Source organism: Zonotrichia leucophrys, chromosome 2, assembly GCF_028769735.1.
Source record: "Zonotrichia leucophrys gambelii isolate GWCS_2022_RI chromosome 2, RI_Zleu_2.0, whole genome shotgun sequence".
Taxonomy (NCBI): Eukaryota; Metazoa; Chordata; class Aves; order Passeriformes; family Passerellidae; genus Zonotrichia; species Zonotrichia leucophrys.
The window spans coordinates 102,004,174-102,027,726 of NC_088171.1; the positions used below are offsets into that span (position 1 = coordinate 102,004,174).

Here is a 23,553-nt window from a genome sequence, read left to right on the forward strand (position 1 = left end):
TCTTCTCTTCCTCTACGTGCCAGTCCTGGGCAGCTTCATGTTCAAATACAAATTCAGCTACCCTCTTCAAATCAAGAAATTACCCATCTACTTCTTACTTAAAGTCAGTATTTCGGTTCATCTCATTAATATCTTCTCTTGAAGTCAAGTTTGAGCTGACAACTAATTGTGCTATATAGTTCTTAGCTTCTTCCACAGGGGCCTGCTACCTGAACTCCTCTCAACCATTTCCACTGAGAACATAATTCAGACCATAAACCTAAGAATATTGTATATGCTACAACTTCACAAAGCTCACCAACCCTTATGTAAATCACAGCAAACACTGACACATTAAATACTGACATATCAAAGCTGTCATTAATCCAGCAGGACTAGATGACAATTGCAACCGTACCACTCTCCTCTGCCTTGCTGCGTATCAGTTGTCCCAGTCAAGACACAGCACGTCACAGCACCATCACCTCCACCACTACTCAACTCTGCATCTCCTCACATAGCCCACAGTCTCACCATTTAACTCTGCCCAGCACAGTCCTACCAAGTTCAGCAAGAATACAGAATCTGTGTGCACAGATTTCTGTAAATACCTACTACACCAAGGCCCTGGACATAACTGAAACCTCTCAGTATTAAAACACTCTTCTAATCATAAGCTATGTTCCTACAGTGTCCCAGTACTACCACTGCCACTGGAAATGAAAAACACAACTTTGGAATTTCCATGAAATTATAGTTTTTCATTTGCATACAACATGAACTGAAAGGAAACTTCTGTTAACAACTTCAGTCTTACATTTAATTTATACAGTTAAGAGTACTCATATTCACTTACCTGCAAAATCTTTTACATTTACATTTGCACCTAATCTGATTAGCTCCTTGACCTGTTTAACATCCCCTCGAATTGCTGCCATATGTAGAGGAGTTTCCCCTCGTTCATTCCTCTTGTTAACTTTGTCCTTTTGTCTTGAAGAAGAGGTTGGAGTTTTCTTTTGGGTTGGTGTTGTTTGTAAGGAATGATTTAAGGTGGAATCTACAAAACAAGTTTTTAAATGGTCACTGTTAAGTCAAAGTGAGATGAAGAAAAAAGATTGTCAACACTTGCCTTCAAAGATGATAACAACCAGTGAATAATTATATTTCAATAAAAGACATTTCACCCTTCATAGGAGTCAGCACAATGCTGATTTTCAATGTGAAAAAGGGCATTTTGCAAAATCTTACTATTTTAAGCAAGTTTCTAGGAAAGATGAAGTCTATCCAAACGACAAGGCTCACATACTCTGGTATAAATTCTCCTAAATCAAGACAAGGGAGATCAGTATCTACTCTGCTTTCTCCTTCCTCCAGCAAAATTCCACTATATTTTTATGTAGTGGGATGCCAGGTTAAAGAATTACAGTCTGTGTATTGTACTACATACAAATCATCATCTGTACCAACACAGCTGGACAGCTGGATAGTTCCTAAAGTTCCACAGCTGGGTGGACTGGATAGTTCCTTAAGAAAACCCAGCCATTTGCATTTTAAATAGCAATTTTGTAAAAACTTTACACCTGTAGAACATATACACATATAAAGATTTTTTTACATGCAGCTGGATAAAGGACAGCTTGAAATGGTGAATTAAGAACAAGATGTCTCCCCACTCCCATTAAATCAAAAGGAAATGGTCCCATTTCCTCCCAAATTAAAATCCTGCTCCAAAGTGAGAAAATGAGGTAACAGTTAAGCTTCAATAAAAATCAGAAAAAGAAAGTATTTCAGGCTTTAAATAATCCATATGGAACAGTGTCTGCGAGGCAAAAATAAACAAAGGAAGAAATTAAATTTTCAGTTTTTACAGCTATCATGGTGCAAGGCTTTTCACATAAATATAGAAGATCAAGAATTTTTCATCGGATTAACCATCCATGCAAAATAAATTTTAACAGATGTATGAATGATTTTAAATATTTGAAAAAAATAAAAGATTGTTGAAAAACGTCAGTGTTCTGAATATTCTGCTAGGACAGAATTAAACAGGCAGGAGTGAGAAAACTGTTAACTCTGTATGATCACCTGGGCTGTTGTCTCTTGCTGTCATCTGCATGAGAAGTGCCATCTGTTTGCGCTCTGACAGAGGGTAACCAAACAGAATGCTAACGGGTGCTGATTTCTTATTCCCAGCATCCTTCTTCATTTTCTTTTTCTCCGGACCTTCCTTCTCTAGAAATAGGAACATTTCAAGACTCAAACTGCAGTTCCATCAGTCTATTTTTCTAAAAATAAAACCATCCTCTTAAGGCCTGTAAACTCGTGACTGGTGACAGGTGATGAAAACCAGAAATTATACCTTTAACTTACTGCATTTGCATTAGTGTTGCTTACCTGCTCTAATCATATTAGGATAATAAGCTACTGAGATAAAGCACTTAAAGCTCTAAGCAGGATTACCAAAAAATTCTAACAGATGAAAAACCTGTTACATAGAAGGAATGCTGTGTATGCCACAACTTTAATTCTCAGAGATTAAAGCCAAGAACTTAAAATTTCTGTAAAATCAACTGGTCAGCTTTCAACATTGAATACAAATCTGAGACTACCCTCTCTTCTACTTCTCTCAAGACACCATGGTAAAAATTAGGAAAAGACTAGTTAATACTGGTATGTGTTAAGTAATTGGTTAAAAGTTTGTTTCTGTCAAACTCATCCTGGTATTTTGTCTTAAAGCATTTTCTTCTCCAGAACTCATATCCTTCAAACACATATAGCTATTTTACATACATAACTTCTTTCCTTTTATCAATATTTATGGAAGCTGTTTAATATTTCATCTCCAAGTTTTAAACCAGGAGCTAAAATTACACATCTGAGTAAACACATCAAAAGTAAAACAAAACAAAACTCCCACCAAAACCAAGAAACCCTATCATCTGCAAGAGAGGAAAACCTTAAAACAGAGGACTCCAGTGAGGAAAACTTCAATGAACTTCTGCAGAGGTAAAAATTAGAATCTTAATTCCCTTTGAAGTTCCTAGTTAACTTTTAACTTGCTATAGTTCTACCTTCTTTCTTGAACCATTCTTTTCCTCTCAAATGATTTTCTGCCTTCCTAGCCTTCTCTAAATCTCACTTTCTAGGCCTGATTACAGACACAAGCTCTAGTAATGCAGTGCACTTGAGGCACAGGAAGGCACATCAACAGTCCTTATCTTGAATTCCATACTGACCCATAACAAATACATGATTTTATGGGCTAAACAATTGCCAGTGAGAGTATTTAAGAATGGAAAGCTAATGACCCATGTATATATTTTAAAAACCTCTATACATTTATAGAGGTTTTTCATTTATCCATCATGTTTAAAAAGGAAACAAGATTCCTTTTACAGAATCAAATGTTCTTTTATTCCTAAACTCAGAGTCTTGAATATCTAAAAAATTAATTCAATATCCAAATCAACACTATTTGTGTTCTGCCCTATTGGTAAAAACATCTACGTAGGAAAATAAAAAAAAAACCCTTAACAATAAAATTGTACTTTAATCTTTCCACTGTAAGCATGCTGCTCTTTCTGCAAAGATAAAGCACAGCATCCACTTTACTGACTAATTTAGTACTTCCATCAAAATAACACATTTCAGATTGACCAGCATAATCAGATATTTCTTAGCATATGCTATTTATTGTTCACAATTCTTTCCTTGAAAAATGTATTTGTTTTCATTCTGAATTATTTCTTCCTATTTTATAGCTATTTTCAGCTTGAGAAAATAATGCATCAAAATAAATGCAATAAAGTTTTTTATTATCTAGGCTTTACTCTTTTATATATTGGGATTGTCTGAGTTTTTTGGGTTTTGCTTTTATTTAAACCAGCACAATTTATTCCTGCCTCATGTTCAGTGCTCCATTTCAGTGGTAAATTACTCTTCTATTACACTTTATAAACACAGTGTTTGCAAAGCATTTCTAGATCTTACAAATTAAAAGCATCAAATAAGAACACCTGTTCTCACCAAGTCATACTGTAATTATGCACTTACTGCTCAAAAGGAGACACCCTTTAATTAAAACAGATATTAGACTTCATATATGTTGTCAGTTAATCTAAACAGTTGAATACACAAAAATCAATATGATCAACAACAAAGCTAAAAAAGTCTCAAGATTATAGCTGGTGCACCTGATGATCCCCTCCAAGATCTCACAGATATGAACTGGTTCTGACAAGAGGGGTGGAAGAAAGCAAAAAAAACCAACCAAGCAAACAAAAAACCCCAACAAACAAACAAACCCACTAAACCCTTCCCCCCCAGAAAAAACCCCGAACAAACAAAACCCTCCAAAATCAAACCAAACTAAAAAACAACAACAAAAAACCCCAGGGGAAAGTGAGTAGGGCATATAAAATAAAAAGTTCTATACATAAAAAAAAAAAAAATCAATGTTCTAAGAATACCAACACATAGCACACTTCACAGGATGAGACCAACTTAACATTTAGGAACTTCAACTTCTTAGCTATTCTTCATCTTATGGTAACAGGAAACTTTCACCACTGTGAACTTGATGTTTCTACAATTTCAACAGTAAAAACTTCCCTCATAAAGGAACAGAATCAGTTAAGATACGAAGTTTAAGCAGAATTTAATTACAAAATTGACTATGAAACCCCATCAGTTGGTTTGGGTTTTTTTTTTTTTTGTTGTTGTTGTTTTAGGTTTGTTTTGGTTTGGTTTTTTTTGGCTGGTTTTTTTTTTCCATTTTTTATACTTTGTTTTCAGGTTCTATGGAATTCAATTATCTTCTATTACATTCACATTCTCATCACTTTCTGCTGTTCTTCAGCAGTTAGAAATGAACTTACGCTCATTAGAAATAGAATATAGGCGATTTTTTCATTTTTTATTTAAAAAATAGAAACTAGAACTATTCCAGTGGCTTCATGTTCAACCACCTTTATTAAATAAATTTCATAATACACAGCCACACCCCTTTGTGTGTGGCTCTTTAAGATTTTCCCTTGGCAACACAAGCTTTTCAACGAACAGTGAAAAAATTATTTTGAAATACTCAGGTTATGTGAAACAGGAATTCAGGAGCATCTGAGAACTCATTTGTAAAAGGGCTCAATGAAATCCACTCACAACACTTGAAATGTACTGGCACGAGGAACATCAGAGACACTGGTGATTGTACTAGGATAACTTACACATGACAGATTTTGTCCCAAGCCAATAATGTATCTGTTTCTTTGTTTGCTTGCTTTTTTTTTTCTCCAATTAGATAAATTACAAATACCACTCAAGTAATTTTTAATGTATTGGAAAAATAAATTATTAAGTAATGCAATATGTGGATTTCTCAAAACAAATCATGCCAAACTAACAAAGCATTTCATTTGGTAAAATAATCATTTCAGCTGATAAAGGAAATCAAGCAACAAAACCCAAAAAACCAACAAACCCCAAATTCAAACTTCAGGGCTCATCATACACTGCTTTTACGTAAAAGACTCCCAATATAGTCTAAATCATAAAAATTAACAGGATCAAAAAACAGAACCATGCAAAATTAAAATATGAACTGCTTGAAATGAATGTTATGAAGTCATAAGATTGAATGATATACAATCAAAGAATAATATGTTCATTGCTAGGTCAAGACCACTTCTGCAGGTGAAGTTCAGAGATAGAGTTTATGGAGCTCTGAGTGATCATTGCCACCTGACTGAAGTTACTTCCAAAAGAAACACATCATGACTGGCTGTGTTTCCTACCCTAAAGGAAAGGGAAAGCTTAGAATGTGATGCAGAGACCCCACAGCGCATTTAACAATGTAGAGATTTCCAGGTGCTATTGTGATACCTAATTAATCAAGTTTATGACATATTTATTGAACAAAACCAACACACAAAACCAACACACCTCCACTTTCCTGCCTGTAGCCCAAACAACAGTTAAATGAAGGTGTCACAGTTGAACAATAAGCCCAAATGTTGTAGTGTGTTGTTAAGTTTCTTGTGTTATTCCCCCAATTTATGTATTGTTCCCCCCTATTATGTGTAAAATGGTTTTGTTCCCCCAGTTTTTCCCGCCACTGCTAGCCTGTCAGCTAAGTTGCTATGGTAACCTCGCTATTCATAGTTGCCGATATGTAATTGCTCCTCCCCTGGTTTCCCTTATAAGTGAAAGTTGTCTCCTCCCTGGGCCCAGTCAATCACTCCCTTTCTCCTCCCAGGTTTCGAGAACCTTCTCCTCTCTGGAGGTGGTGGTTGGCTGGGGTCCCAGGACACCTCCCTTACCTTTTGATTATTGGTCTCCATGGAGTGTCAGTTCTGTGAAGTTCATCCCCTCACCTTTCCCGATTGGTTCCGCCTGTACCCACCCCCCTCCTTTTTAATCCTGTTTCACCCCCTATTCGGGGACTTTTCCCGGTTGGTTTCCCCGCGTTTGGATCCCGCAACACCTTCAATAAACCGATGTTTAACCCCCGGTGAAATGGTCAGCTCCGTTCCTCCCCAATACCAGCGGTGTGAGCCAGCCCGCAGCCAGCGCAGCCCGAGGCCATCAGACGCTGAGGGGTGCTGGCCAGGAATTGCAGAGGGGCGGCGGCCTTTCACCCTCAGCTAGCCGGACTTCGAACTTCGGGCCACGTACGCCCCCCCCCTGCACCCAAATCCAAGCAGTGTGTGAACACTCCCTCCAACACTCCCACAAACCTCTCTAACTACAGAAAGCAGGAGCACAGGAATTGTGTTACTGTGATGTACCCATGCAGCACGAAGAGGTCAGCTGTTTTGCTCTTCTGGATGACAACTAAATGCTAAAAGAAGTATGACTCTGCCAGGTTTGGACTACTTTAAAAACTGAAATTGAATGGGTCAGAAAACAAAACCAAGATCTTGCTATAAACAGTAAATCTGGCTAACATAATTTCCAAGAAAGATTAACAAATTACCACACTGAGTGTAATTGTAACTCGTTGTTCTTGAATAATCAACTCTGTAACACGACTCTCTTTACAACTGAAAGATTTTTAGGATCTGCCGTTATGTTTAATTATTATGAAAAATTCTAATTTCTCTCTTCAGACTAATAAGGTGGAGAAAGCAAACAAATCTGACCTCTGCAAAATCAACACTTGTCTATTGTTCTTATTCAAATAACCACATCAGAGGTTACTTAAAACTAACCAGATTACTTAAATAAATTAAGAAAATTTAAGCAACTCTGTTTAAACAGTCTAAATAACTGTTGGCTTTTCAATCAAATTATGGTTTTGGATTTGGAGACTTCAAATCAGAGAATTTATTTTAAAATACATGAAAAATAATTCTGCTTTGATCATCCAGTCCAGCAGTTTCAATCAAAGCTTGTGTGTAGACTACTCCCTAAGATTTACCTATAAATAGGTTAAAGCTATCCTGCAGTATAAATAAATTTGCCTGCAGGATGTATTATTTTTTTGTGGTTGCTCTGACCAAGAATGGGGACATCACAACAGAGCTCTCAGTTTCGGGAAGCCACCACAGCCAGGGGAGTGTCAGAGCCCTGCACAACAGCAGCAACACAACAGGATGCTGCTGATAAAGACAGGGACAGAGTGTCCTTCCAGGTGTGTCCTGTTCCCAGGGGCCTCTTCAGAGGGCACAGCTCTCCTGGGACTCACACTGTCCTCCAGACCTGCACACACCTGGCAGCTCCTGCAGCCTTCTCAACTGGCTGCAATCTTCATGGGTATCCAATTGCTAAGAAAGTAACTAAAAGGCTCAATCTTAAAACGCTGAATATAAATTGATTGTAGCATTTTCTTAAGAAAAAAAAAATTAGATGAAGAGGTGGGCCATAATTGTTCTAAACTCTACAAATGCTGTTTGGTTTCAGCCTTGCCAAAACTGACTGGGTGTAAAATGTACTTTGTGTACAGTGTTGCAGAAACCAAATGGAAAAAAAACCCAAAACATTTCTGTGTTACATCACTATTCATTTTGGCTGTCCATGTTCATTATCACTTGCAATATTTAGACAAAACCTGAAACAAAGCAAAACAAAAACAAAGCAAAACAAAAACACCAAAAAACCCCCAAACAAACAAACAAAAAAAAACCCCACCAGAAAAAGGAGCAATTTTTACAAAAATCAGCAAAAAAAAAGGCAAAATTTTAGTTTACAAAAGACCCTGGAACTAGAACCAAGAAACTTCTAAAGATGTAACACTCTAAAATTAAGTATCACCATTCTTTGACTCATTTACATGCCTAACCAGGATGAAATCCAATTGTCATGGAGTTTCTATAATCACCTAGTAACCCTATAATGTATCTTGGGGATAAATATTAAACTAAAAAATTTTAAGTACCTCTAGCTACTTTTACATTTAGGGCTTTTTTAACTCAGACATATTTTTAAAGACCTTGAAGCTGATAGGAAGCTTTTCATTACCTTTTCTTTTTCCCCCATCTGTGTCCAATTACATTCTAATTTCAAAAAAACTTACTTGTTCTTTCTCAACGTTTGCCATTCTCTGTACACAGCTATCAGGGACACTTCTGTCAGAGGTAGCAGTTTAGCTCAGTGACAGCAAACCTTTTCCATCTATAATGCCATGTTTGTGCCAGAAGCAGCGCTGCATTTCACGATCACTGATGTCACTCCTAATCCATGTCAGTGACAAACTTGGCACCAGTGTAAGTGTCTAATTCCCAGTGGTCCAACCTAATTGGTTAGGCACAGAATCTGCATTACAGGAACAGTTTTTTCATCCTAGCAGTGCTCCTGCTCTGAAGTTTCTGGCAGGTTTATGTACCAAGTGTCCCACCTGCAAAAGGGCAGCTGCTCCAACCTCCTTAGCTAAGCAGAAATTAAATCTTGACCAAGCTGTGGTGTTTGCCAGCACAGCTAAGAGCCACGTGCTTTCTACTTTTATGTTAAATATTTCCTGCCCCTACTTGAACTGTCTATTTCACCTCCCTGCTACAACTTCTGACAAAAAATTTTTGTAGTGTGAGCACTGTCTTTTTGTGCATGTCTAAGCATCTGAAGTAGTCAATCTTGTCTGTGGCAACTGTAACAATATATGCTACAGCAAAAAAACCCACAAGAAGTTCTGCTACTTTACAAGATGCTTGGGACAATGACTTATTTAAAGTTGATGGGGGTAAGAAGACATGACTAAACATTTTGAACAGAGAAAACTTTCAATATATATTTAATATTACATCTAAATACATTTACTTCCACTATGAAAAAAATAGTTATGGTCTAATATCAAGCAAAAAATGTAATAAAGCAGGTGCTGGGAGCATACTTCTAATTTAGACATAGTCTTTTCAAAATCAAATGATATTGTGAATAGTGCAAGAATGCTGTAAAACCACTGGGAGCAGAACTACTGTTTTGCATTGTTTTGCAATGTGACTATTTCAAATATGGAATTCATACTACAGTCTCTTTACAGTAATAAAAGTATGGTATGTATTATCAAGGAGCCAAATCTGCATGAAATAAATCCTGAACAAAAATTAAACTCACACTGACGTTTACACTTCTACCTTGCATTCAAATCTACACATATTAAGGGAACTCTCTGGCCATGAAAATATTCAAATGTACAATAAGCAATGTATAAACAATTGTAGCACTGAGCTTTGAGAAATTTGGGGAACTTCAATGTGTTCTGCTGGCCATGGATACTGTTTGGTTATCAACTTAACTATTACTGAACTATAATTGCACAATGACACAGATAATTAATTACCTAAACCCAGAGATAACTGTACCTCTTGGAATGTATCCAGCTCCATCCATCTTGATTTGATAAGAACTGTGTTACAAATGGCAGTTTGAAGCCTTGAAATCAGTTCTAATATAAATAAGCTTATGCTGGGAAGAACTACTTAGGCTCTGCAGAGAAGGTACAGGTGATAGGAACTTAAACTGAAAGGAAAGTGTGCTCTCCATGAGTAGCTCAGTTAGCTCTGCTAACAAGAGTTAGCAATCTCTTCTATGAAGGACAGTATATCTACCAATGCAATGCTCCCTCCCCAAAAAAGGCTATGAAAAGCTGACAGCTGTGTCTCAAATCAAGGCATTCACATGGTTTTTCATCTGTTTACTCATTTGAACAAATGGACCTCTAGGGATGACAAAACAAAGAAAGATTTGTTACTGAAGCAGAAGGAAAGAATGAGGTTAGGAAACAACTGGAGAATATAGATCAACGATGGTGGCATGCTGGCTGTTGCTAATGACAGGATGAGAGCCTATCAGACTGAGGTGCAACAATCAGAAGGAAGCAAGCAACTTTTATACTTAGTATTCTTTTTAAGGAGGAAAAAAAAATCAATGTAAAAACACAACACACAATTAATTAAGTTAGGACGTATTTTACCAACAAATAATTAGTTAAGGAAATAAAAAGGTTCTACCTGCGTCTGAATTGCGATCTTCATTTCTGGATGGACTAATTGTAAAAGGAAGTTTACGTTTCATGGAAGACTTTTCTTTCATCTCCTTCCCCACATCACTCCTATCCACTTTTGGAGTTTTGCTGTAGGATGCAATCTTGTCCTTGCTCTAATATAAATAAAAAGTATACTAAGTAATTTTTGCATAAAGCAGGACAGTCTTATAATGTATACATACTGAAAAGACTGACATGTGAGAATGCATGTGCTTGTGTATAAGTACGTGTATTACAAAATTTATTCAATAAACAATAGAATCAATTGTCATTTCTTTTTTAAATTACTAACTTCTATGTTATTTCAGACACATCACTGTAGAAATGCTGTTCACTATTAGAGGCTTAACTAATTAGCAAAGGAGCAACATAAACTGAACAAGAATTTGCCAAGTCTTGATGACGCCCCCAATTTCCTTCCCTGACCGTAACAATCCCACTAAAAGCACATTAAAAGTCCACACTGCAATTTAGACTGTGAACTGTAAACCCCCCAAAACCCTTCTAATTACCCTCCCCTGCCTCCGCTCCCACCATGTGATACAACAATGCAGAACTCCCTTTCTATTTCAACAATAACAGTGCAATGTTTCATTCGAGGAAAATCTATGAAGAAAGGTTTTAAACTGATACCAAATTTAGAAGAAAAAAGGTGGAAGTTATTTGGATTCTTGAGTTGTATAAGTCTAGATATTTTGGCTTATAACCCATATTTCAAATAAACAGAGAAAAACCTAAACACGCTTGCTATTAACTTATACTTGATTACACTAATATAGGAGGAAAGAATGCAAAACCTTTACACTAACCAGATTAGTGTAAAGACTGCTTGAGAGAACCCTCTGCAAACCCAACATCTTAGCTACCAATCGAGTTGCAATGCAGAGACATCTTTTCTGTACAATACATGCTGCAGAAACAATTATCCACTCTGTCAGCTATCACAACTCTACAGCTTCATGTCATTCTTAACACATGATCAGATGAAAGTACTAATAGATTAACTTCCTAAAGGTAGAAGAAGAATATTCACCATCTTGCCAATCACTGCAAACCAAAAAGCTGATCCTTGGTACTTCTGAAGATTTATTCATTTGGAGGAAAACTAAAAAATAACTTGAAGTAGAGGTACTGTTCTCAAAGGCACCTTTCCTTTTTTTCAAAGAAACCAAACTCAGGTAGGAAGACATCATCTGACATGCTGAGTTTAAAATGTTGCCAGAAAGTTAGGCAGAAGTGATTAGAAAAAGAACCTGTATCAAACCCTACAGCAGAAGACAAATATCTGTACAAGGGAAATGACAAAGAAGGCATTAGTCTGTATCAACAGAATTCCTGAAGTATAAAGGCTGCTGCCCTCAGAGAACATCTGCCTTCTTCACTCCAAGTTTAGAAACCCAAAAATACAAAGTAAAATGCAGAATAAAATCCACACACCAAAACCAAAGCCAACTCTCCTTCAAAACCCTAAAGGAAACAACACCTTCCCCCTTTTATTTTTCTTTTTTACATGCTAGAAAAAAAAAAATCTAAAAACCCAAACCCCTTAAGACACCCCTAAGCCCTTGGATCATACAGTGCCTGTGGTATTAGTTATGAAAGAAGTTCATCCATATTCCAAATGCATCTCTAAGTTAGCAAGAGCAGATCCAAACTCCATTAAGCCTTTCCACATCTCTTCCACCACACACACAAGTTTCCCACTTGAGCCCAACCTCACCAAGAGCTTTCTGATCCCTTGTTTCAAACAAACCATTTATTTCTCCTATCTATGTATGTGAATTTCCCACAATATGAAGTGGCATCAAAATTTTATTTCTTTCTCTAGAATATTATCTTATGTTTGGTACTATGCAATAGAAAGGATAAACTAAAAATAATTTTAAATTCCTAAGCAGAAAATCTTGGTTTCAACTTGTTCAGTAGAAAAAAAAACCAAAAACCACAACTTTTTGCAGTTGGTAACCTCTGAAAAGAATTCCTTTTTTGAGGGCACTCCTCAGTAAAATACATCAGTAAGTGCTCACAAAGAGGTACAAGCTGCTTAAGTAATTTGATAGCTTTACATTCATTCTTAAATTGCTTATATGTATCATGTTAAATATTATGAATGATGCAGTAGTTTTTGAATAATGACTGAAAATTAATTACATGAAACTCTAATTAGGAGGAGAGACAGTTCAAAGTGCATACTTTCAGATAAATAAAAACCCATTGAAAATTTTAAAAAAGGCTATACATAGAATACACAGAAACTGAAAAAAAAAAAAAAGGGAGACTATTCTGTTCTTTAGCTAATGTGGAAATAAGCATTCAGCATTCAGTGATGGACTTTCCAATCCAAAGGTTGCAATGGACAGGGTGTTTGAGAAGTCTGTATCAAGTTGATGTTATTTATTATTTTTGGTGACAATGCTGAAATAGAGATACAATCAGATACACAGACATCATCACAACTGAAAGAGAGGAAGAAGCAAAGAGCCCTGGCAAGGCAACTGTAAAATGACTGATTTGAAAAGCAGTCTTAATACAAAACAAAAATAGGAAAAGCCAGAATAAAACCAAGGTCCTACAAACTGATAAAAATAATTAACTGTACCATCACAAAATGCTGTGTTAGAAAACTCTTAATGGCATCCTGGAATCAACTCCAAGTAAAGGAAGTAGGAGGAGGAAGTAGAAACCCTGCAGGTTAGACCAGGCATTCCGTTTTCAAGAGTGAGCATTCACTGTTGCAATTGTTCCTAGTCACTGCAACAGCATGGACATCTCTTTCTCAGGGTCCAAGGCAAGGTTCAAAACACAGCATCAACAGGTCTGTGGCGTTACTTTAATGTGACCCATATAAGCAACCTAAAATGAAGTTGACATTTTTAATAAAATAATCTGTAAATCCTGTGGATTTTCCAAAGAGGCTGATTAATCTCAAATGAGAACTGCTAATCAGAAAAAACACTGATGAGATGTTGATGTTAAGAAAACTAAACTACTGCTGCAAAGTGAAAAGCATTACATACTTTCCATGTCCACTGCAGCTAGAGAACATTTAATGGCTTTAGACTGCAACAGGAGACTAGCAAAGGTTATTTATCCTTCTACTAAGTATCTAACTCTATGCCAGTCAGCATAATTAGGAATCAGAATAAACTGCCCAAGGAGACAGGAATTTCCATCAGGCAAGCTTTAAAGAAAAGGTCTGGCAAACATCTGTCAGGAACTGAGTACAGCTTATTCTACTCTGGGGCAAATGGATGAACTGGATCTGCATGTCTCAACCTTTAATGCATGCCTCACTGGAGGATGTAGTAACAAGGAAGAATTTTCTCTGTCAACAAAACCATACTAGTGTGCTATGATGAGGAGCACATTTTTAATCTGTTCAACAGGAACTGTCTCAGAAGGCTAACAAACAGCAGTCTGGACAATTTCTTGATATCCCATTCCAGCTCTATTGTCTGGTACTTCTACAATCAATGACAAGACACAAAAGGAGGCAACAGAGAGCCATATAATCTAGCAGATGTACTAAGCCCTGGGAGAACAAGCATTCTTTTTCTGCCTATCAAAGATAATTACATATTGAAGCACATTCTGTATGGTACCAAATGGTTTTGGGCACTATTGTTGGAGTCTTCCAAGGAGAGAATTCATTCTTACGAACTCCAAATGTGCTTCTCCTTTGGAAGAGATATCCATAGTTTACTTCCTTAGTTTGGCCATATGAAGTATAAATTCAGATAAATTAAAATTTCATCATGTTCATATGTTAACAAAATATCTTATGCCTCATGAGATAAAATACCTCAAACATTAGATGGTCTAGCTGCTGTATACACTTCTACTATTTTTTTATGCTTGCCAGATAAACAACTGAAATAAAAATACATGTACTTTAATGCATACATGATATAAACTCAGCTTATTAACAGCAACGTTATCTCTAATGGGTTTTTTTGAGTTGTCAGAAGACTTGAACACATAGTTCACATGTTCACATAGCTATTCACTGGTTGTTAGGGATGAATAATAAGCATTAATTTCTGGACAAATATGAAAGATTATGCCTAATAATAACAACAGTAATCTCACTACATTTCTCTGCCAACAGTTAAGAGTGCACAACTAGAACCAGCTAAACAGTGTAAAAACTATGAAATGGAAACAAAACCCCACAAGTGTTTTTTCTTTTATCTTATGCTAACCATTGGAATAGTCTTATGCCATTTAGGTCACTACAGCTTTTAAGTTGTGAAGTATGGGAATTTTTTAATGGACTGGTATCCTTTAGCATTACTCATCACTTGTAAGAGGCACTGTTTTTTATGAACATTATTTCACACTAGGCCTCAGCACTTCCTAACACCAATTACATTACCTAATGAATCCCTAACATTTTTCACACTTCTAATGAGTTAAGAACTATAACTTTTACATTCATGGCTGCACATGTTTATGCATTGAGAAAAATCCTTATTTGCTTTACAGATATTTCCACTACCTTTGGAAGATATTTCATTAAAATTATCACTGTTGATTAGCCTGGTCAATCTTTATTTACTTCAGGGCTCTATGTTTGTATATGTAGTACAGATTTACCTTCATGACTTTGTGTTGTTCAAACTCACACTTTACCTTAGCCTATTGCCTGCCTGATTCCAAATAATTTTCTTGGCAGAATCTAAATTATGACATTTTGGCAATATTTTCTCTATCTTTCCTAATCCATTCTGAAAAGTGCAGATTAGTCAAAGGCCAGCTGAACACTTCTCGCAATTGTCCATTAGAAAACAGGTATGTGACAGTTTAAGTGATTATTTAACATAACCATGTATTCAGTTCTCAAAATATGACAACTGTGTTTATTATGCTAAAAACAGGAACATTAACTGAAACACTTCTACTCTCCATTAATAATATTAATTCTCTGTTTTTATTTAGGACCTTATATTACCCGTTGTTTTATATCATGCAATTCCAAACCAAACCCTACATCATTCTAATCTCAAGCTGTCCACTGTACCAGGGTGGACAGTGAGCAACACTGGACAGAACAGTACAAGCAGTTTATCAGCTTACTTTCTGGTATCACCTTCATCAGTCCATCACTGGGATTCCATATTCACAGCTTTTGTTGAACTTCCATTCCCTACTCTGTCCCTAAATTACTGAATGATACTTCAATTAATGTGACCATATCCCAAATAAAGACCAGAATAAATAGGAAAAAAAAAAGAAAACCCAACAAAGCCAACATTGTTTCATCCCTTTACTAGTAAGCTGATTTCCTTTCCCTATTTTATTCTGTTATCTTCCTTGTCTTATCTAAGTAGTTCATCAGAGTCAGCAGAAAGAATTACCTTTGCCTCACTTTACTGGGACCAATGAAACAAACTAGAACGAGACTAAAAGGTCTAAAGGTTTCTATGAATGTTTTTGGAAGATAAAAAGTTACAAGTAGATGCTGAATCTTCTAATCTTTTCCTGTTTTTTAACCTCCTCCTGTCTGTCTTGTATCCATTCATCATCAAATGGTCTTGCAGAGAATACAGATTTCGACACAAGGGTAAGTATGACCACACACACAGAGAAAATCCTTTTCTAGAGAAGACAGCTTTATAGATTGTTGGGAAACAAACAGATTCTCTCTCCTTAGGGCAATACAATATACATGTCACTCATCATTGTCAAAGCAGAGGATTACTCCAGCTTCTGTTATTCATTAGTAGCACAGATAAATCTGTGGTCTATTGTACAAGTGTACTAGGCAGACAAGCTGAAGAACTGGGTGATTTGAAATTTGCCTCCAGAACTCTGAAAATCATGGGATACTTCACATTCAAAAACAACAAACAACCTTTCAGCATGACATGACATTCCTTCATTTTCCAACACTCAAAAATGGTCTGTACAATTTTTAGATGAGACTCCCTTGTACAGCAGCTACCCTAAAGCTTTGTGCATTTGGCTTTTAAGCCCTCCCTCACAGGGCAAGTAAGTCCCTCTGCTATAAAGGAATATTGGAAACTTCTGTTTTTCTTTGGTCTGTGCTCGGTCACAGGCCTTCACACCTGTTCTGTGTGTTTGCAACAAAGAGAAATACACAGTAAAATAAAATAAAATATGGATTGTTGTTCTTTTGAGTGTATGAAGACTTCAAATTAGCTAAGATATGGAGACTAAGTATATCAAATAAAACCAGAGCATCCAGCTCCTTTTAAATGAACTTGCACATTACAATAAAAGTAGAATTCTATCCCACAGTTTAAGTTACAGTTAAATAAATATAAAAATGTATAACTTTTTTCAATACTGAATATATCAGAACATAGATTCATATTTATTTCTTCCAATTACAGCAACAAAAATCATGAAACATGCTTCATTTTACTGAAATTAAAGGGGCATGAATATAAACTTTACCTTTCTTGCAGTTGTTTTTTCCACCATGGTGCTATTGCTGTCAGAATTTTCAACTTGAACTGTTTTTGTAGACCCAAATTTGGGCATTTTATAGCTGTTTAGCTAGTTGTATCTTGTATCAGTGGGTTCATCCTGTGTCTGAAAAACAAACAAACAACATTACATAAATATACACATGGCAGTGTCATTTCAGGACAAATGTTACTGCAGATGGTAGCAGAGATGGAGAGTACCCCAAAAAAGACGACTACAACGACACCTGGCTCCAAGCATCTTCCTCACATACAGCTCAAACCCTGGGGCAAAACCCCAAAAGGTCTAACACAGCTGTTCCTGGGGATGGTGTATGAAAAAAGCACCAAGTCAGCTGCTAAAATATCTCATCCCTCTAGCTTACCTTTTTAGAAGACTGAATATTTTTGGCTATTTTAACAGGTTCATAGGTTCAATATCTCACTTTGTGTTAAATGTCCTAAGGCTTAGAAAGATGAACAAGATTTCTAGCAACACTGGAAAGAGAAATAAGGCTTTCTAGCCCGGGAAATTGAAACACTGTATATTCAAAGTAGCATGGGAAAAAAAAAGTCAAGTCTTATGATTTATGATTTTTTCTGGATCAAGAGATGCCCTTTTAGAAGAAAAATCTTCTAAAGCTTAAACCCAGAACTAGAAACCTTAATTTCCACTGTCTATCAAATCAATTACATAAGCCACTACTAGAGCCAGATATATATCTATATAAAGCTCCAAGAGCTGTGTAGTGTTTCATCTCCATGGTACACCAAACAAGTGTCACTACAGATTCACATGATGGAAGAGGTCTGACTTGCCTCTTCCACAGCAGGAAGAGCCACCCTTTTTGCAAGAATGGCTGAGAGGAAAGGTCACACAAAAGGTAAAACTGCATTTGACAGCACTTTAAAGCTGATGACTTTTTATGGGTCTTTTTGAGTTGATGTATTTTGTTACAAGTATTTACATGATCACAATCTTACTGAGTTGTAGTAATTTTATGCTTGATCAAGTCATCATTTCAGGTGCAACACTTCTACTGTTGCTTCACCATTAAGGTTTTGGGATTATCATGTAGAGAATTTGTTGCTGTTCTAGGACCATGGCACTATTTTGGTTTGACACAGTTAACTGACAACAAATCTGGTGCAGATGACTTTGAAAAAACCATTTTGCACACTACACCTGACACATGAGACATTGATATTCAAACAAATTTCTACATCCTGCCCACACATCCATCCCTCCCAAAGCTTAAACCGTGGAAAATTTGAATATTTGTCTAAGATTAATACTGTTGTATACAACAATGTAACATGCTACCTTGTTAATCTTCCAGAATAGGAGGGGAAGAAAGTTCAAAAAGCTAAATCCTTGAGACAGAGAAGTAGGAAAGGTTGCACTAAGTTCTGCTGTTTTCCTCCCTTTCCCCTACACCTGAGGAAGTTGTTTTTTGTTTTGTTGGGGTTTTTTTTAACACTAACCACAAGCTTGTGAAAAACAGGAAGAGATTAATTAGAAACAATCTCACAGTCTATAACCAGAATCTTGCCTCCACTATGATACAATATTGTGAAACTCGTACTCTTCTACTCTTACTTAAGACAAAAGAAACATTAGTATACTCCATTTATGGAGTGTTAACAGGATTGATGCAGTCTTACTGATACAGAAAGTAATTGTTCCATTTTAATGAACATTAAAGCACATGGTTATCAGCCTTTTGTTTTTAGTTGCTTTTTGTAACAGCTGCAGGAACAAAAAAAATGGTTATCAGTTCAAAGAGAAAGAAAACTACACTGAGTTTCCTGTAATTTACAAAAAAACTTTCCTGAATCCTAAAAGAAGCAACAAGTTACTATCTTCACAGAATAGTACTGTGCTGATTAGACCAAACATAATGTATGACCATAGCAGCAAATATCTGTTCCCATGGGTTTAAAAAGGGACAAGTAATAAATCTGCTTCTGCTCATTTAGCCTCTGAAATCCTCTCTGTAAGTTTCATTTGTAACAATTCCCATTGTATATATCATGATTACAACTACTTAAAAAAATAATGGGTCAAAGTTTTCTTTATTATTTTAATCAAATTATTTTTCATTTCATATGCTGCTGTTTCCTTTCCTTCCTTTTTTACTGCTACCTGGCTCCCTGAAACTATCTCCATTCCTGCTTTTCTTCTCTTCCTTTCCTGGTTTCATATGCCATTCACTGGTGTATGACAGCAAAAAGCCAAACTTAAACAGCTCAGTAAAACTGATTAGCTTAGGCTTGGCTCCCTTGGTCTCATTTGCTTCACCAGCAGGAGTTGCTCTTCACAAAAGGCCTCCCTGCATGTCTCACCTGGGCAGCAACAGTTTATTTTTTTAAATGGTAGAATAAAAACACCCAGCCTCAAGTATTGTATAGGGGCAAGAGGACTATGAAAACACTTTCAAAATAGATTTCAATTAAAGGTGTTTTTAATAATACAGTTAGCTTAATATAGAAATAGAAGTAAATGAAAACAGAAAGATGTTTCCATTTTCTTTACCAAATGGTCAACAGGCAGAAGCAGATGTGCAGGAAGCTCCACCTGAACATGAGAAGAACTTCCCTGTGCAGGTGACCAAGCACTAGGACAGTTAACCCAGAGGTGTCAGAGTCTCCCTCACTGGAGGTGTTCAAAAACCCTGTGCCGTGTGCTCTGGGATGGCCCACTGTGCTCCCTTCCAACCTGACCCGCTGATTCTGTGATCCAAAGTCAACGTGAATTCATGAAATTCTTGACCCAAGTCAAATATGTTTTGGAAAAAAAACCTACTTTGGAAGTTCACTGAAACGGAGTGTTACATACTGGATTACCAAAGCAGAACCACCACACTCTAAGACTAACAAACTATTTCCATAAAGTGTTCCAAGTACCAGACTGCTGTTGCACAACGGCTGTGCAAAATTTAAAACAGACATAAATGCATCATGTATTTGAGAAAAAAATACTTTTCATAAAGAACACATATTCAAAAAATTATTAAAATATCACTATGGTGGCCCAGAAATTAGGCAAACTATTCAACTGGTGATTACATAGTGTATATAACAATAAAATTTTCTGTGGAATAAGTGATTTTACTGACACTTCAACTTTTATTTCCATTTGTCTGGAGTTCAGTGCCATTTCAACTCAAGTTCTAAACACAAATGTTTGCATTCATAGTGAAAATGTAGAACATTAACAGGGTCTTCCAGGGAAATCTACATCTGTCTGCTTTGAGTTTTCCTCACTGCCATTTCTTAATGCAATTACTGGTTTATTAGACAATCTTGATGGCACATTTTGAATCACCAGAACCCTAAATTAAAAGTTAAACTCTTTACATTCAAATTATTCTCCTTTGTCACAACAAGCAGTGTCCTTACTTTTCATCTGATAGACAGGCACAGCTGTGCTTTCTCTCAGACTGATTTCAAGCTTTTCAATAAAACAGAATTTGCTTCCTACTAAAGAAACTTCTCTGTATGTAACAAAATCAGATATTCTTATTTTCTGTTTGGACATCTTTCCTGCACATTCATTACCTATCATGAGTCATACTACTGGAAATACTGTTGAACTCTTCTCTCAGTCATTTTTCAACTAAGAAATGAAAAATTCTATTTTCTCCTTGAAGTAATAAAGGTATGCATCTAGACAGATCTATGGGCAGTGACATAAAATGCTAGGATTATTTAATATAAAAAACCCTGGACATAAAAAAAAAAAAATCCCCAAAAAATTCCACCAACCACCAGAATTTCAGATATAATTAGCTACAGAAAATTAGTGATATAATAAATGTCTAATGCTAACAAGTCACTGTATTAATTTGTATAAGCTTACAACTAGCACTGATGAAAAAGATTTGAAAAAGCTTCTCCTTACCTATGCAAAAAAACAGGGAATTCAAGCAGTACTACAACAGGGCTGCTGCCACTGTCATTCACTCCTTTACATCTTTCAGTCTGTTCTTCTGAGAAATTAAGGGCCATGTGTTTGTGTTAGGTACATATGTATGATTCACTAATGACTTCCAAGCCTGTAGATGGATTTTCTTTTAATTTGGCAGCAGCAGAAATTTTCAAATATATTAAACTCACAAATTTCAGGGGAAAAGGTGGCCAGTGGATAATAAGAATAACAATAATAATCCATCAGTGTTTTTTGCATGGGAAGGCTTCAATATGACCTTCATGACATACTGCCTGGAAGAAAACTCCACATGAGATGGCCTTTGTAAACCACTTTTCCTTTCTTTTTTCCTCTTAGTTATGGGGGGGAGTTTTAGTTGAGACCTGCACATTACCAGAGTCAGTCAATTACAAGACACAAATTGCTGAGAAATTAAGCATCATTAGTTTTGGTGCTCACTGAACTAGCTGTTTCCTTTCTGGTTCAGACTGTGTTCCCTTTAACACCTACAGCAAAATGTGACAGGATGCTTTGGGAAGGTTTTCTTGGTAGCCCTGCTGTATGGCTGATCTTGAAGGTTAGTTGCCTGCTGGGACTACATCAAAGCAAGGGGACACAAGATTAACCTTCTATAGGAATATCAGTAATTGATGAGTTCATTTCCAAGACACTGCATATACCCCCTCCTGCTCTAGAAAGCATCTGCATTTGAAAAGCAGGGCTCTAGAGTAAGGCAATCTTCTCAACTACCTCTGCTTCATCTGCAGGGAAGAAGAAAAACAAAACCAAAATCAAACAAACAAAGAAAATCCCTCTCTCAATAAGGATTTACTCCAGACTGGGAAACAGTGAATCAACTATAGCAAATTTCTGCTATAAATAGCTGACAGGAATGCTTCTGAATGTTATAATAAAATTAAACTACTGAAAATGACAACCATGGCTACATCTAAATTAGCAAGAAGTAAAGAATTATCAAGAGCAGATCTGTAGACTAGAACAGCTGGTAACAAAACTCCAAATTTCCACTAGTCACATTTAGCAGGTTTGCTCTGGACTACTTTAGTGCAGTTCCATGTACTAAATGCACATTAAAGGTTGGAGTACATTCAACAATTGCTAAACACGTCTCAGCTTAAACCAGGAGGACTCAAGCTCTGAAAACACTGTACATAGCAAACTAAACTACAGCGAGGAGAGAGGGCAGTCATTGATTTAAACTAATTCAATGTTTAATTGACCTGATTTTCTCTTAGCAATCTCCTTCCCAGCCCTAGAAATTTGTCTCTTCCAAGTTTATTTTGAAATGGCTGGTATGATCTAGATCTCAAAGCTATTAAGAGTCTACCAAAGGACAAAAAAATAGTTAGTGGATGAGTACAAGAGAGATGGCTAAGAACAGCTGAACTGAGGGAAAGGCAGGCAAAAGCCAACATTACATATTCTGCTCAGAGAAAGCCAGCTGGCCAACCCGTATGCACACACTGGCTAATTAAGAAGTATGTAGGTAGCTCACGCCTAGCCATACCAAATGTTATCTGCATTCTGGTGGGAGTGTGTCAAAGACAGATGAGGTTAACACACTGGGAGAAAGGGAATGGGTAGAGTACAAAGGACCAAAAAGCTAGAGAAAACTGGTATTTTCAAATCCTGTAAGAAGCAGAGTTTTAGCAAAAAGATGCTCATTTAACTAAGTTTAACACTCTGTGGTCTTTTTTCTTCTTATAAGCAAAGTGCAAATGACTTCAGTATTCTATTTCACAACAAAAGCATCATTCAGCAAACAGCTGAGAGAAGTGATTTCTTTCCAAAAGAGAGGTTAACTAATTATTGATGCTAAATGAAATGTGTGATGGGAGATGTAGCAGCACTGCCAATTATTTTCTTCTTACGGAACTCAGTCCTTCTGCACAGTTACTCAACCACAGCCAACTGCTACACAATGAAATGGCTCCTGGTAAATTAATATGTCATCAGATCAGCGTCTACCTTTTCACCTACAGTGTCCACTTAGAAGCAAGGGCTTGAGACATAACAAGAAATTATTCAGGATATTTCAGTTAGAGGCTGGGGATGTGCTAAGAGGCACAAGCAATTTGCTACTGTGAGGAAAGAGACCATTCAGGTTACAACACACACTAAGAGGGCAGTGAAGTCCAGTAGGACGGGGCCAGGCTTTTCTGGGTTGCACCACGTCTACAAAAAGAACATCTGTCTGTATTTTAACCTGCTATCTCCCACACAGAAATATGTCTAAAGCTTCAGATTAGCCAAATGGCAGAATGTGACTGACAAGGAGGCAGAGGAGAGAGAGACTTGACAGGACAATGCTGAGAAAGGATTGTCTCTGGGAGGAAAGCACAGGGGACTCCATGATCAACACACAAATATTTTTTCCCCAGAATACTTTTTTTCTGTGTTACACAACACAAACCAGAAGCCTTTAGTCTTGTCATTCCTATGCCTTATAAAAAAGCATAAGAGTTCCATATCCTTTTTGTTTAAATTGAGAATGATCAGCTTATCCCTGTGTCCATCTTCCACTACCTCCTTGGACAGATACACTTCAAACATGGCTGATGTCTCATGAAAATGTCAAAAGGATGGTAAAGGATGGGAAACTGCCGAGAGCAAGCACTTAAAAATCTCATCAGAACATTATACATAACAGTGCTCTGAAAGGTCAACATTTCAGTGACTGCAGCCAGAAAAATATTTGTACCAAGGTCTTAATTGAA

General features: G+C 36.6%; 1 protein-coding gene across 2 annotated transcripts in view; it reads right to left on the reverse strand.

Moving 5' to 3' along the window:
• ANKRD12 (ankyrin repeat domain 12) overlaps positions 1-23,553 on the reverse strand; it is a 59,505-nt gene that overhangs the window by 23,703 nt on the left and 12,249 nt on the right. Inside the window, exons 2-5 of one of the 2 annotated variants that reach the window (XM_064705859.1) lie at positions 16,874-17,011; positions 10,419-10,566; positions 2,065-2,211; positions 836-1,036 (exon numbers count right to left, since the gene is read on the reverse strand). In XM_064705859.1, coding sequence (XP_064561929.1) covers positions 836-1,036; positions 2,065-2,211; positions 10,419-10,566; positions 16,874-16,960 — 583 coding nt within the window. In that variant the 5' untranslated portion in view covers positions 16,961-17,011. Of the gene's footprint in view, positions 1-835; positions 1,037-2,064; positions 2,212-10,418; positions 10,567-16,873; positions 17,012-23,553 lie in introns of those variants that run through there. The other variant, XM_064705860.1, reaches the window with a different exon arrangement.